Raw genomic sequence first — 13,764 nt, 5'->3', positions numbered from 1 at the left:
TGTCTCCTGACCCCTCCTGTCTCAGCCTCCAGTATTTATGCTGCAGTAGTTTATGTGTCGGGGGGCTAGGGTCAGTCTGTTACATCTGGAGTATTTCTCTTGTCTTATCCGGTGTCCTGTGTGAATTTAAATATGCTCTCTCTAATTCTCTCTTTCTCTTTCTTTCTTTCTCTCGGAGGACCTGAGCCCTAGGACCATGCCTCAGGACTACCTGGCATGATGACTCCTTGCTGTCCCCAGTCCACCTGGCCGTGCTGCTGCTCCAGTTTCAACTGTTCTGCCTGCGGCTATGGAACCCTGACCTGTTCACCGGACGTGCTTGTTGCACCCTCGACAACTACTATGATTATTAATATTTGACCATGCTGGTCATTTATGAACATTTTAACATCTTGACCATGTTCTGTTATAATATCCACCAGGCACAGCCAGAAGAGGACTGGCCACCCCTCATAGCCTGGTTCCTCTCTAGGTTTCTTCCTAGGTTTTTGGCCTTTCTAGGGAGTTTTTCCTAGGGAGTTTTTCCTAGCCACCGTGCTTCTTTCACATGCATTGCTTGCTGTTTTGGGTTTTAGGCTGGGTTTCTGTACAGCACTTTGAGATATCAGCTGATGTACGAAGGGCTATATAAATAAATTTGATTTGATATATTGAGATGAGCAAGATGCAAGACTTCGCTCTCACACAGCCACACACAGTATCTATCTTCGCATGTTTAATATAACACACATACATTAATTATTCATTACGGTTGCCTATCCTGATGTGAATTTTGTTCTGTAGAAATGATTTGACTAGCCACAGAATTAAGGAAATTAGTAGGAGGGGAAGAATTTTGGCAGGCAAGAAAATTGTCTTGCCAAACCGCCCACCACCACCACCACCAGGCAACCGAAATTAATAATTAATGTATGTGTGTTATATTAAACACAGAGGGAGTAAAATGTAGGCAAGCAATAAACATTTTAGAACAACTACTAGTCGAATAAGACATGGGAGAGAGGACGAATTTGGAAGAATTTAATTGCAAGGAAGAATTGAGTGTGTGCGCGTACACGCGAGGGGGGGGAATTCTGGTAGGGGTGAGCTTTTCTGCACAACACCGGGACATCCCAAGTTTAGACTTAGAATACAATAGAATGCTTCTCTTATTTCATTAGCTGTAAACTTCATATGCGTTTCCAATGGAGGAGAATATACTGTACTGTATAACTCCACTGTTTCAACCTGGGAAATACCATGCAGCAGTTGTAGGATAACAGTGGTGATATAGGCTATAGTTCAAATCAAATGTTCTTGGTCACACACATGGTTAGCATATGTTATAGCGAGTGTAGCGAAATGCTTGTGCTTCTAGTTCCGACAGTGCAGCCATATCTAACAGGTAATCTCTAACAATTCCACAACAACTACCTAATACACACAAATCTAAGTAAAGGGATGGAATAAGAATATATACATGTAAATATATGGATGAGCAATGACCGAGCAGCATAGGAAAGATGCAATAGATGGTATAAAATACAATATTTACAAATGAGATGAGTAATGCAAGATATGTAAACATTATTAAAGTGACTAGTGATCCATTTATTAAAGTGGCCAATGGTTTCAAGTCTGTATGTAGGCAACAGCCTCTCTGTGTTAGTGATGGCCGTTTAACAGTCTGATGGCCTTGAGATGTTGTTTTTCAGTCTCTCGGTCCCAGCTTTGATGCACCTGTACTGACCTCACCTTCTGGATGGTAGCGGGGTGAACAGGTAGTGGCTCGGGTGGTTGTTGTCCTTGATGATTTTTTTGGCTTTCCTGTGACATCGGTGCTGCAGACCGCACCACCCACTGGAGAGCCCTGCGGTTGTGGGCGGTGCAATTGCCGTACCAGACTGTGATACAGCCCGACAGGATGCTCTCAATTGTGGATCTGTAAAAGTTAACTTAATTATTGATTCATCTCTTATTCTGAAAATAACAGGTGCTCAGATTTACACTCTCAGTAAATAATTAATTCAGTGCGAGTGTCACTCCAGGGTTCTCTTGTGAATCTCTTTTATGAGCCCCCCTCATCCTTGACCTTGAAGTGGTGTCAGTTAGACGGCTACGTGTCACTGTAAGGCCATGGAGGAAATTGGCTCCTTACCCTGTAAGCAGTTTATGGACAAGGTATGACCGCAATCCATGCTTTGGTTTATTTTCCTTGGCACTGCGATTTGTGCCACAAATGTTAAAACGTTTGCATGTGGAAACGGTGCCAGGGAAACTAAACCAACGCATGAATTGCTGTCATACCGTGTCCATAGACAGTTTACAGAGTAAGGAAACAATGTCATTTGGGTAAACTATCCCTTTAAGCAAAACAACACATCTCAGCATTTGTGTGCATTTAACAATTAGGCAAGTAAGAAAAACGTTTTTAACTAGCATGTCTAAGTGCACCAATCCCTTAAGCTAAATCAAGTCTTTCAAGTGCAAGTGAAACTACCAACGTAAATCTATTCTAAAGGGAGACAGATGGAGAGCCCGTCGGTCTCGCTGAATGCGCCCAACATGAGTGTCGGTGAAAGGGTGCGGATAGAGGGGCCGGTCCCCCTCCTACTTTGGAAAATTGTATTGGGTCTGTTGTCATGGAAATCACAGGACACTTAGATGGATTCGACAAAGATAGGGGTTCAAAGGAACAAAAGCCAAAGTGTAATTCTCCTAAAGGCGTCAGAAACATTAAAAGCGAATTTTCATCGTGCGTCCCTCATTTGAAGACCGCGCTTCTCTTGGCACACCAGCAACGGAATGTCCACAAAGTGCATTTTGCAAAATGGTTACTTTCCGTGAAGAACATAATTTTACACCGAAACAGACACACATGCAACACATTTGAGGAGTCGTGGGGCTTGGGATACGCAGAAACGCAGGCTTGGGATACGCAGTGCGCACCAGAGTGGAACAACAGCCTTTGCGCTTGGGAGTAGGCTACCTACCGAGATGGCCAACAAGGGGATTCAACTTCAGAGCCTGTCAAAAGTGTTTGTTCTGCTCAGCATAATGACAGTCACGACCAATCCACTTGAGACGGGTAAGGAGATGGAAGGTCAATTTCAGATTATTCCGTCGCGGATTCAGACACGATTTTCCATTACCGTGACGCACTGCCTTGTGCGCGTATTTATTTGTTGCTCCTGCCTCTCATTGTGCCACTGGGATTTTGTAAATGAAAACACTGTGTCTTTCTGAGTCCCTGTAATGAAGCGTCAATATTATATTCGTTACCTAAATACCCGTTGAGTTTAAGTCTGAATGGCAATTTGTTTCAGAAAACAAACAACCAGAAGCCCTTGGATGACCAAGGAGCCAGGGGTTACGCCCGCAGCTGAATGATAATTTGTCATGTGACAATTCTTAATTTGTGAAATAATAATTTACACAGGGGTTTGAATTAGTTTTAATTCAACTTTAATTCATGAAATATGTATTCATAGTTTTGTTCACCTGTATTCCACTGAAATAGCCTACAGACTTTTGACATTAAACTTAATGAACTTTTCATAAATCTATGCTTTTATCATTATCAACAACAGATAATCATTGAGAAAGAAACATCCGGAGTTGCCTCATGTCACCTAGTTGTCTTTTCCCTACTGGACTTCATCCCAGTGAGAACTTACGTACCAGAGCTGTTTATTTTTACCTGTAAAACGCTTTATTAGGGACTCAAGGATATACTGTTGTCCATGTTTTGGACAGTGCTTCTCTTGCGGGCAATGTGTTTATTTGGTTAGTGTTGTGGGACTGGTGATTTCCCACCAGCGGTGGCTTCCCAGTCCCCTTTCTTGGGGCACTCCGGTAGGTCAGCGCAGGAGGATCCAGTGGTTGCCTAGAGAAACCGAGCTTATAAACCCAGGAAGGGGTTGTAAATCTTTCCATTATCTGGCTCACTGTCCAGAGTGGGTGTGTGGAGCAGCATCAGTTGGCCCCCAGCCTTAGACCCTCACTGTGGCTTCCATCCATGTATGTATTACCACCATAACCAAGAGGCCCAGGGGTAGTGCACTTGACCTGTAACTGTAGGGTTGCTAGTTCAGGTCCTGTTCTGGCTATTTGTTTCTTATAATCACCTGTAACAAACTCAGTTGTGTTTTAGTTTGTCATAGTTTTTAATATTATGCTCATAATTCAGTATAGGTCAGGGACTCAATGGGACTGTGGAGAAACGGAGAGAAAGTCGTTTATGCTACTTACATGTATACATCCGTGGGTTTTCCTCCAGTCAACGTGGTGGACTTCTGTGGCCAGAACATCCAGGGCGATGGGATGATCGTCAACTCACACCAGGAGTCCAAGAAGTACTACTTTGTCACCATGGGAACGGACTGCCACCTCACCATGCAGGCCGCCTCCCCCAAGGACAAGGTGCCCACTACTAGCCACACCCCCTCCCTTTTGTGCTCACTATACACATGTATGCCCAATATCCCAAATCGACTCCTGACCCTTGTATAGATCTTGAAGGTTTGGATAGGTATATGCAATATGATAATATTTCACCTTGACTTCTTACAGCTATCCACTCCTCTCAGTTCCAAGGCAAGGGTTAGGGGTGATAATACCAATATTTTAACTTTATATTCCTTGCAATGTCCGTCAGTTAAACATGCCCCCACTCCTCCTCTCCCCGTAAAGGTCCAGTTCCACTTCCGCTTCTTCCTGGTCTACAGCCTGCTTCGTTTAGCACCCCAAAGTCCATCCCCCCTCTTCCCTGAGTCCCCTGAGTCGACTCCAATGGTGGAGCAAGGGGACCCATGTCATGCGGGATCATACATTCAGTTCTATGATGGGCGGGACAAGAACTCGCCTCCTATTGGACCAACGCTGTGTGGGAAGAGCCCACCTCGCCCGGTGCTGTCCACAGGGAATCACCTGACCCTGCGTCTGGTGACCCAAGGTACCCTGCCTCGAGTGGATTTCGTGGGGGACTTCACCTCCTTCAGACTGGGTGAGACATGACGCCAGCCACCCAATCAGATTGATCCCCGAAAAAATAAACACTGTTCCAAAATGGGACATTATTTGTCTTTTTACCTAAACATGCAAACACCATCAGATAGAATTCATAGCAAGCAGTGCACTGGAATGACATTCACTCTCATGGGAAAGGTGGCCAAAAATTACTAACTGAAACCCCAATAAGTGACGAATATGACTGCATTGAGGCATGTCACTGTGCTTCAATGGCTATATACACCATGCCACTGCCTACTTAATTTGTTAATTTAGCAAACAAGACAGCTCATAATCTAGTGCCTTTATCACAGTCAACACAACTATGTTTTGGCTTTAATTAGCTTTAAAAATGCAACATTTTCCTCTCTGCCCCATGACAAAATGTGTAGAATTGCAGAAAATTTGCTATAAAACAGCAAAAATGTATCTCCGCCTCATGGCAAAATGTGTAGCATGGGATTAGCTATACAACTGCAATTTTTTCTCTTTGCACGTGGCAAACTGTAGAATTACAGGAAGGCCACGACAAAATTGTAGCCTACTCACGAGCTGTAGTTTGTGCAGTTTGTAACCAATCGAATGTACGGTCTTGCTCTATCCATTTTCAGGTTTTAACCAATCAGCGTGCAGCAGTGAGCCTTACTTCCCGTGTCGGAATGGGAAGTGTATCCCCATGAGTCTGGTGTGTGATGAAAAGGGCATTGATAACTGTGGGGACGGGAGTGACTTGGAGGATCACCTGCCCTCAGGGTGCAAAGGTCACTCAGGTATCACCCCTGTGCAGCTACCTGTTCAACAGGCCTTTAAAGGTGGTCTATGTGGCCCCCAACAAACTTCAGACTAAGTCTCACTATTATTACACTATTACACAGTTTATACATTTTTAAAGGAGTGGGGCAGTCCTTCTCCTCACATATTTGTTTATTTGTTAGGTCACAAGTAGAGAGGAAATGGGAGAGTGTGCTGAAAAAGTGGTAGGCCGGATCCGAACCCATACTGCAGCAGTAGACAGTATGCACCAGAAGCAGAGGCTTAGATCACTAGACCACCTTAAGCCACCCAATTTGTATTATTCTACCGTTCTTCTAAACTGTACAACGTTTTGGTTACTGTAAATTAGAATGTGTTGTCAGTCACCATACCTAGTAAAGAAAAGGTAAATAACACCCGTGTCATCTCTTCAGCAGGTCAGCTGGCCCCAGCCCAAGCCCCTCCTCCAGCAGTGACCCCATCCCCCCCTGTCTTAAACCCGCCCACTTTGCCCATGTCCACCAATAGGGACTGTGGCACTCCGGACGGTGTACCCCATCACGACTCAGTGACAGGTGAGTGACAACTGGTACAATGCAGGTTATTATTTTCCACTTGACCAACTAGGAGGTTGTTATTATAAAAGGATCCGTTCCCAATGTCTTACCTGGTTGCGTAAAGGTTAATAGAATAAATAGCTCAACTCAAACTGCTTTACTTGTACTACTGTATATAGTGCATTCGGGAAAGTATTCAGACCCCTTGACTTTTTCCACATTTAGTTATGTAATAGCCTCATTCTAAAATGGATTAAATACTTTTTTTGTGTCATCAAGCTACACATAATACCCCATAATGACAAAGCAAAAACTGTTTTAAAAAAAACAACTAAATATCACATTTACAGTACCAGTGAAATTTGGACACACCTACTCATTCAAGGGTTTTTCTTAATTTTTTATTTTAATTTTTTTTCAACAGAATAAGAAATAACACAGAATATGAAATAACACATGGAATCATGTAGTAACCAAAAAAGGGTTAAACAAATTTCAGATTCTTCAAAGTAGCCACCCTTTGCCTTGATGACAGCTTTGCACAGTCTTGACATTCTCTCAACAAGCTTCACCTGGAGTGCTTTTCCAACAGTCTTGAAGGAGTTCCCACATATGCTGAGCACTTGTTGGCTGCTTTTCCTTCACTGTGGTCTAACTCATCCAAAACCATCTCAATTGGGTTGAGGTCGGGTGATTGTGGAGGCCAGGTCATCTGATGCAGCACTCCATCACTCTCCTTCCTGGTCAAATAGCCCTTACACAGTCTGGAGGTGCTCAGACCAGATGGGATGGCGTATCGCTGCAGAATGCTGTGGTAGCCATGCTGGTTAAGTGTGCTTTGAATTCAAAATAAATCCCTGACAGTGTCACCAGCAAGCACCATCACACCACCTCCTCCATGCTTCATGGTAGGAACCACACATGTGGAGATCATCCGTTCACCTACTCTGCGTCTCACAAAGACACGGCGGTTGGAATCAAAAATATGAATTAGATCATGAAGGCCTGATTCACGCAGTCTCCTCTGAACAGTTTATGTTGAGATGTCTGTTACTTGAACTCTGTGAAGCATTTATTTGGACTGCAATTTCTGAGGCTGGTAACTCTAATGAACTTATCCTCTGCAGCAGAGGTAACTACTGGTCTTCCTTTTCTGTGGCAGTCCTCATGAGAGAGAGTTTCATCATAGCTCTTGATGGTTTTTGCGACTGCACTTGAAGAAACTTGACTGACTTTCATGTCTTAAGGTAATGATGGGCTGTCATTTCTCTTTGCTTATTTGAGGTGTTCTTGCCATAATATGGACTTGGTCTTTTACCAAATAGGGCTATCTCCAGAATACCACCCCTACCTTGTCAAAACACAACTGATTGTCTCAAACTCATTAAGAATGTAATAAAGTCCACAAATTAACTTTTAACCAGGCACACCTGTTAATTGAAATGCATTCCAGGTGACTACCTCATGAAGCTGGTTGAGAGAATGCCAAGAGTGTGCAAGAATCAAAAATCTACAATATGTTGATTTGTTTAATGTAGAAAATAGTGAAAATAAAAACTTTTGAATGAGTAGGTGTGTCCAAACTTTTGACTGGTACTGTACATAAGTATTCAGACCCTTTACTCAGTACTTTGTTGAAGCACCTTTGGCAGCGATTACAGCCTCAAGTCTTCTTTGGTATTACGCTACAAGCTTGGCACACCTGTATTTGGGGAGTTTCTCTCATTCTTCTCTGTAGATCCTCTCAAGCTCTGTCAGGTTGGATGGGAAGCGTTGCTGCACAGCTTGGGTTCAAGTCTGGACTCTAGCTGGGCCACTCATGGACATTCAGAGACTTGTCCCGAAGCCACTCATGCATTGTTTTGGCTGGCTGCTTAGGGTTGTTGTCCTGTTGGAAGGTGAACCTTCACCCCAATCTGAGGTCTTGAGTGCTCTGGAGCAGGTTTTTGTCAAGGATCTCTCTGTACTTTGCTCCGTTCATCTTTCCCTCGATCCTGACTAGCCTCTCAGTCCCTTCCACTGAAAAACAGCATGATGCTGCCACCACCATGCTTCACCGACGGGATGGTGCCAGGTTTCCTCCAGACGTGACGCTTGGCATTCAGGGCAAATAGTTCAATCTTGGTTTCACCAGACCAGAGAATCTTGTTTCTCATGGTCTGATAGTCCTTTAGGTGCCTTTTGGAAAACTCCAAGTGTGCTGTCATGTGCTTTTTACTGAGGAGTGGCTTCCGTCTGGCCACTCTATCATAAAACCCTGATTGGTGGAGTGCTGCAGAGATGGTTGTCATTCTGGAAGGTTCTACCATCTCCACAGAGGAACTCTGGAGCCCTGTCAGAATGACCATCGAGTTCTTGGTCATCTCCCTGACCAAGGCCCTTCTCACCCGATTGCTCAGTTTGGCCGGGCGGCCAGCTCTCGGAAGAGTCTTTGTGGTTCCAAACTTCTTCCATTTAAGAATGATGGAGGCCAATGTGTTCTTGGGGACCTTCAATGCTACAGAAATGTCTTGGTGCCCTTCCCCATATCTGTGCCTCGACACAATCCTGTCTCAGAGCTCTACGGATAATTAATTCAACCTCATGGCTTGGTTTTTTCTCTGACATGCAACTGTGGGACCTTTTATATAGACAAATCACGTCCAATCAATTGAATTTACCATAGGTGGACTCCAAGTTGTAGAAACATCTCAAGGATGATCAATGGAAACAGGATGCACCTGAGCTCAATTTCGAGTCTCATAACAAAGCGTCTGAATACTTATGTAAGTAAGGTTTTTGCTAAAATTACGAAAAAGCTGTTTTCGCTTTGTCATTATTATCAGCAATCAAGGTAAGACCCAGATGCAGACTGTCGAAGTAACAATGTTTATTATAGCAACGACAGGTCAAGTCAGGCAGGGGTCGATAATCCAGAGTATAGGGGCAAAGGTACAGGACGGCAGGCAGGCTCAGGTCAGGCAGAGTAGTTGGGCAGGCAGGCTCCGAGACAGGACAGGCAAGGGTCAAAACCAGGGGTCGAGAAAAGGAGAGACTGGGGGGAAAAAAGCAGGAGCTGAGAAAAACGCTGGCTGACTCGACAAACGAGATGAACTGGCAACAGACAAACAGAACTCAAGTATAAATACTCAGGGGATAATGGGGAAGATGGGCGACACCTGGAGTGGGGTGGAGACAATCACAAGGACAGATGAAATAGATCAGGGTGTGACAATTCTGGGGTATTGTGTGTAGATTGATGAGGAATTGTTTTTATTTAATCCATTTTAGAATAAGGCTGTAACGTAACAAAAGGTGAAAAAAGGGAAGGGGTGTGAATACTTTCCAAATGCACTGTATCTCACAGTGTTTTTTCTTCAAAGATCCCTTATTTCTTAACTGCTGGGTAAGTCACAAAACTTGTGTAGGGGATGGGGTATTGTTTGTGTCTGTAAATTCTATTTCAGCACAAAGTAACAGGAACCAAATTGGAATGCAAAGCACATCAATGACAAGGGGCATAAAACTAATTGGGATGCCCATAGCGCTTAATTTCCCCCTTACCGGTTGTAAACCAATAAACTGTGATGGATTCTCAGTGGTGAATATGACCCCTTTGAGTTCCCAGTCACCATTGTTCCTTTTCTAATGACACTGGTGCAAATAGATACTGAGGCTAGATTGCCTTTTTCTCTGTGCCAAGCCACCAGATGTCCAGCCAAGACCACAATCATTATTTTATTCATTCCAATTCGTCTGGCGAAGGACAGAAGAAATTGGCTGTGAAAATTGCCAGACATTTGTCTTACATTGAAGGATGATTTGATCATCAAAGAATACAAGGAAAAGTCTTTACTGTGATTTGACAACAAAGTATTCGGATGGTTTTACTATTACAAGCAAGCAGACTCCATTGCTAACTGTACTCTACTCTCATCTCTCCACACTCCCCCAGATTCTCCTCCCTACCTGTCCCTTTTGGCTCTCTACGTCGCCTTGGGTGTGATAGCTGGTGTGGTCCTGCTGTGCTGGTGCTGCTGGTCTCCAGGCTGGTTCCTCTGGAGGATCAGCATCTGCCGCTTCTTACCATGCTGTAACTCAGCCTGTGCCTCCTGCCAGCTCTGTGCCCGTAGCTGTGCCCAGAACAAGGAGCACCGACGAGCTAAGGTCTCACCACAAGGACAGTTCCCAACCAACGGTGTTGCCTTGTCCACCCGCACCACATCCACGGCTAACGCCACCACTCTCGCTGTGTAGGGGGGCAATGCAGTCGCTATGTAGCGCAGGACTGTTGTTGCTATGAAGCGTAACTGCTATGATGGCTAACAGTGAGACAGATGGACTCACGGACATGATGACCCAGACTTCCTGTTTTAGACTGATGGATTGAGATGATACTTGTCTTTTTGCTGGGTTACAAGGACTGTTAATGTCATGGAAGAAGGAGTGCTGCAAAGCTGAGACCGTTCTTAAAACGGGGAAAGGCTTTACATTATAATGTTTTAGTCACTGTAGGTTCTTGTTTTCTGGTGCTTTACACAATGAATGACTGATGCTACCTTCTTCGAACTGTTTTGTATTTAAAAGTGTATTAGATTGGATTCAACAGAGGGTTCATCTCTGTGTATAAGTAACCCAGGTTCACCTATTCAATTCTATCTACAGTTGAAGTCGGAAGCTTACATACACTTAGGTAGGAGTCATTAAAACTTGTTTTTCAACCACTCCACAAATCTCTTGTTAACAAACTATAGTTTTGGCAAGTCAGTTAGGACATCTACTTTGTGCATGACACAATTTTTCCAACAATTGTTTACAGACAGATTATTTCACTTATAATTCACTGTATCACAATTCCAGTGGGTCAGAAGTTTACATACACTAAGTTGACTGTGCATTTAAACAGCTTGGAAAATTCCAGAAAATTATGTCATGGCTTTAGAAGCTTATGATAGGCTAATTGACATCATTTGAGTCAATTGGAGGTGTACCTGTGGATGTACTTCAAGGCCTACCTTCAAACTCAGTGCCTCTTTGCTTGACATCATGGGAAAATCTAAAGAAATCAGCCAAGAACTCAGAAAAACAATTGTAGACCTCCACAAGTCGGGTTCATCCTTGGGAGCAATTTCCAAATGCCTGAAGGTACCACGTTCATCTGTACAAACAATAGTACGCAAGTATAACCACCATGGGACCACGCAGCCGTCATACTGCTCAGGAAGGAGACGCGTTCTGTCTCCTAGAGATGAACGTACTTTGGTGCGAAAAGTGCGAATCCATCCCAGAACAACAGCAAAGGACCGTACAAAAGTATCTATATCCACAGTAAAACGAGTCCTATATCGACATAACCTGAAAGGCCGCTCAGCAAGGAAGAAGCCACTGCTCCAAAACCACCATTAAAAAGCTAGATTACGATTTGCAACTGCACATGGGGACAAAGATCGTACTTTTTGGAGAAATGTCCTCTGGTCTGATGAAACAAAAATAGAACTGTTTGGCCATAATGACCATCGTTATGTTTGGAGGAAAAAGGGGGAAGCTGGCAAGCCGAAGAACACCATCCCAACCGTGAAGCACAGGGGTGGCAGCATCATGTTGTGGCGGTGCTTTGTTGCAGGAGGGACTGGTGCACTTCACAAAATAGATGGCTTCATGAGGATGGAAACTTATGTGGATATATTGAAGCAAAATCTCAAGACATCAGTCAAGAAGTTAAAGCTTGGTCACAAATGGGTATTCCAAATGGACAATGACCCCAAGCATCCTTCCAAAGTTGTGGCAAAATGGATTAAGGACAACAAGTCAAGTTATTGGAGTGGCCATCACAAAGCCCTGACCTCAATCCTATAGAACATTTGTGGGCAGAACTGAAAAAGTGTGTGCGAGCAAGGAGGCCGACAAACCTGACTCGGGTACACCAGCTCTGCCAGGAGGAATGGGACAAAATTCACCCAACTTATTGTGGGAAGCTTGCGGAAGGCTACCCGAAACATTTGGCCCAAGTTAAACAATTTAAAGGCAATGCTACCAAATACTAATTGAGTTTATGTAAACTTCTGACCCACTGGGAATGTGATGAAAGAAATGAAAGCTGAAATAAATAATTCTCTCTACTATTATTCTGCCATTTCACATTCTTAAAATAAAGTGGTGATCCTAACTGACCTAAAACAGGGAATTTTTACTAGGATTAAATGTCAGGAATTGTGAAAAACTGAGTTTAAATGTATTTGGCTAAGGTGTATGAAAACTTCCGACTTCAACTGTATGTTGCCATAAGGTTCCTAGTTACAAAAGCATGAGAAATCCCACTCAACCTACTCCCACTGAAATGTTCACTTCCCACACATATATGCCCCTTACCCAACAGAGACTATATTTTTGTTAATAAAATAAATCCCACTCCTCAGTTTTTTTAGGTACTTTATGTCCCATGTTGGGGGCAACCACATGTATGTCGGTGCTCATGTATGCCATGTAAACTGATCCTGCCTCGAGTAGACACATAACCTTTCTTAATTTACCCTCCATGCTTGTTGTGTAACTATACTACAGTTCAAAAGTTTGGGGCCATGAAAACATACATGAAATTAGTTGCAAAATGAATAGGAAATATAGTCAAGATGTTGAAAAGGTTATAAATAATGATTTTTAATTGAAATAATAATTGTGTCCTTCAAAATTTGCTTTCGTCAAAGAATCCTCCATTTGCAGCAATTACAACCTTGCAGACCTTTGGCATTCTAGTTGTCAATTTGTTGAGGTAATCGGAAGAGATTTCACCCCATGCTTCCTGAAGCACCTCCCACAAGTTGGATTGGCTTGATGGGCACTTCTTACGTACCATACGGTCAAGCTGCTCCCACAACAGCTCAATAGGGTTGTGATCCGGTGACTGTGCTGGCCACTCCATTATAGACAGAATACCAGCTGACTGCTTCTTTCCTAAATAGTTCTTGCATAGTTTGGAGCTGTGCTTTGGGTCATTGTCCTGTTGTAGGAAGAAATTGGCTCCAATTAAGCGCGGTCCACAGGGTATCGCATGGCGTTGCAAAATGGAGTGAGAGCCTTCTTTCTTCAAGATCCCTTTTACCCTGTACAAATCTCCCATTTTACCACCACCAAAGCACCCCCAGACCATCACATTGCCTCCACCATGCTTGACAGATGGCGTCAAGCATTCCTCCAGCATCTTTTCATTTTCTCTGCTTCTCACGAATGTTCTTTGTGATCCGAACACCTCAAACTTACATTTGTCTGTCCATAACACTTTTTTCCAATCTCCATCTGTCCAGTGTCTGTGTTCTTTTGCCCATCTTAATCTTTTCTTTTTATTGACCAGTTTGAGATATGGCTTTTTCTTTGCAACTCTGCCTAGAAGGCCAGCATCCCGGAGTCACCTCTTCACTGTTGACATTGAGACTGGTGTTTTGTGAGTACTATTTAATTAAGCTGCCAGTTGAGGACTTGTGAGGCGTCT

General features: G+C 43.6%; 1 protein-coding gene across 1 annotated transcript; it reads left to right on the top strand.

Annotated features, from left to right (window-relative positions):
• Positions 1 to 2,729: 2,729 nt before the first annotated feature.
• Positions 2,730 to 10,535, top strand: LOC115147816 (low-density lipoprotein receptor class A domain-containing protein 2). The gene is made up of 6 exons (XM_029690099.1): positions 2,730 to 3,067; positions 4,259 to 4,401; positions 4,672 to 4,984; positions 5,601 to 5,759; positions 6,180 to 6,317; positions 10,234 to 10,535. The coding sequence occupies exons 1-6, from the start codon at positions 2,977 to 2,979 to the stop codon at positions 10,533 to 10,535; spliced, it is 1,146 nt and encodes a 381-aa protein (XP_029545959.1). The 5' UTR covers positions 2,730 to 2,976.
• The last annotated feature ends 3,229 nt before the right edge of the window (positions 10,536 to 13,764 follow it).

Source organism: Salmo trutta, chromosome 14 (assembly GCF_901001165.1).
Source record: "Salmo trutta chromosome 14, fSalTru1.1, whole genome shotgun sequence".
Taxonomy (NCBI): Eukaryota; Metazoa; Chordata; class Actinopteri; order Salmoniformes; family Salmonidae; genus Salmo; species Salmo trutta.
Note: the sequence above shows the minus strand (reverse complement) of the source record. Positions and strands in the feature narration are given on the sequence as shown.

Excerpts from the sequence above, each read along its gene's own strand:
- LOC115147816 (XM_029690099.1), top strand. The coding sequence starts at position 2,977 with ATGGCCAACAAGGGGATTCAACTTCAGAGCCTGTCAAAAGTGTTTGTT. Across the intron at positions 4,985-5,600 it reads CTTCACCTCCTTCAGACTGG|GTTTTAACCAATCAGCGTGC; the intron begins GTGAGACATGAC and ends ATCCATTTTCAG. Across the intron at positions 5,760-6,179 it reads AGGGTGCAAAGGTCACTCAG|GTCAGCTGGCCCCAGCCCAA; the intron begins GTATCACCCCTG and ends TCTCTTCAGCAG.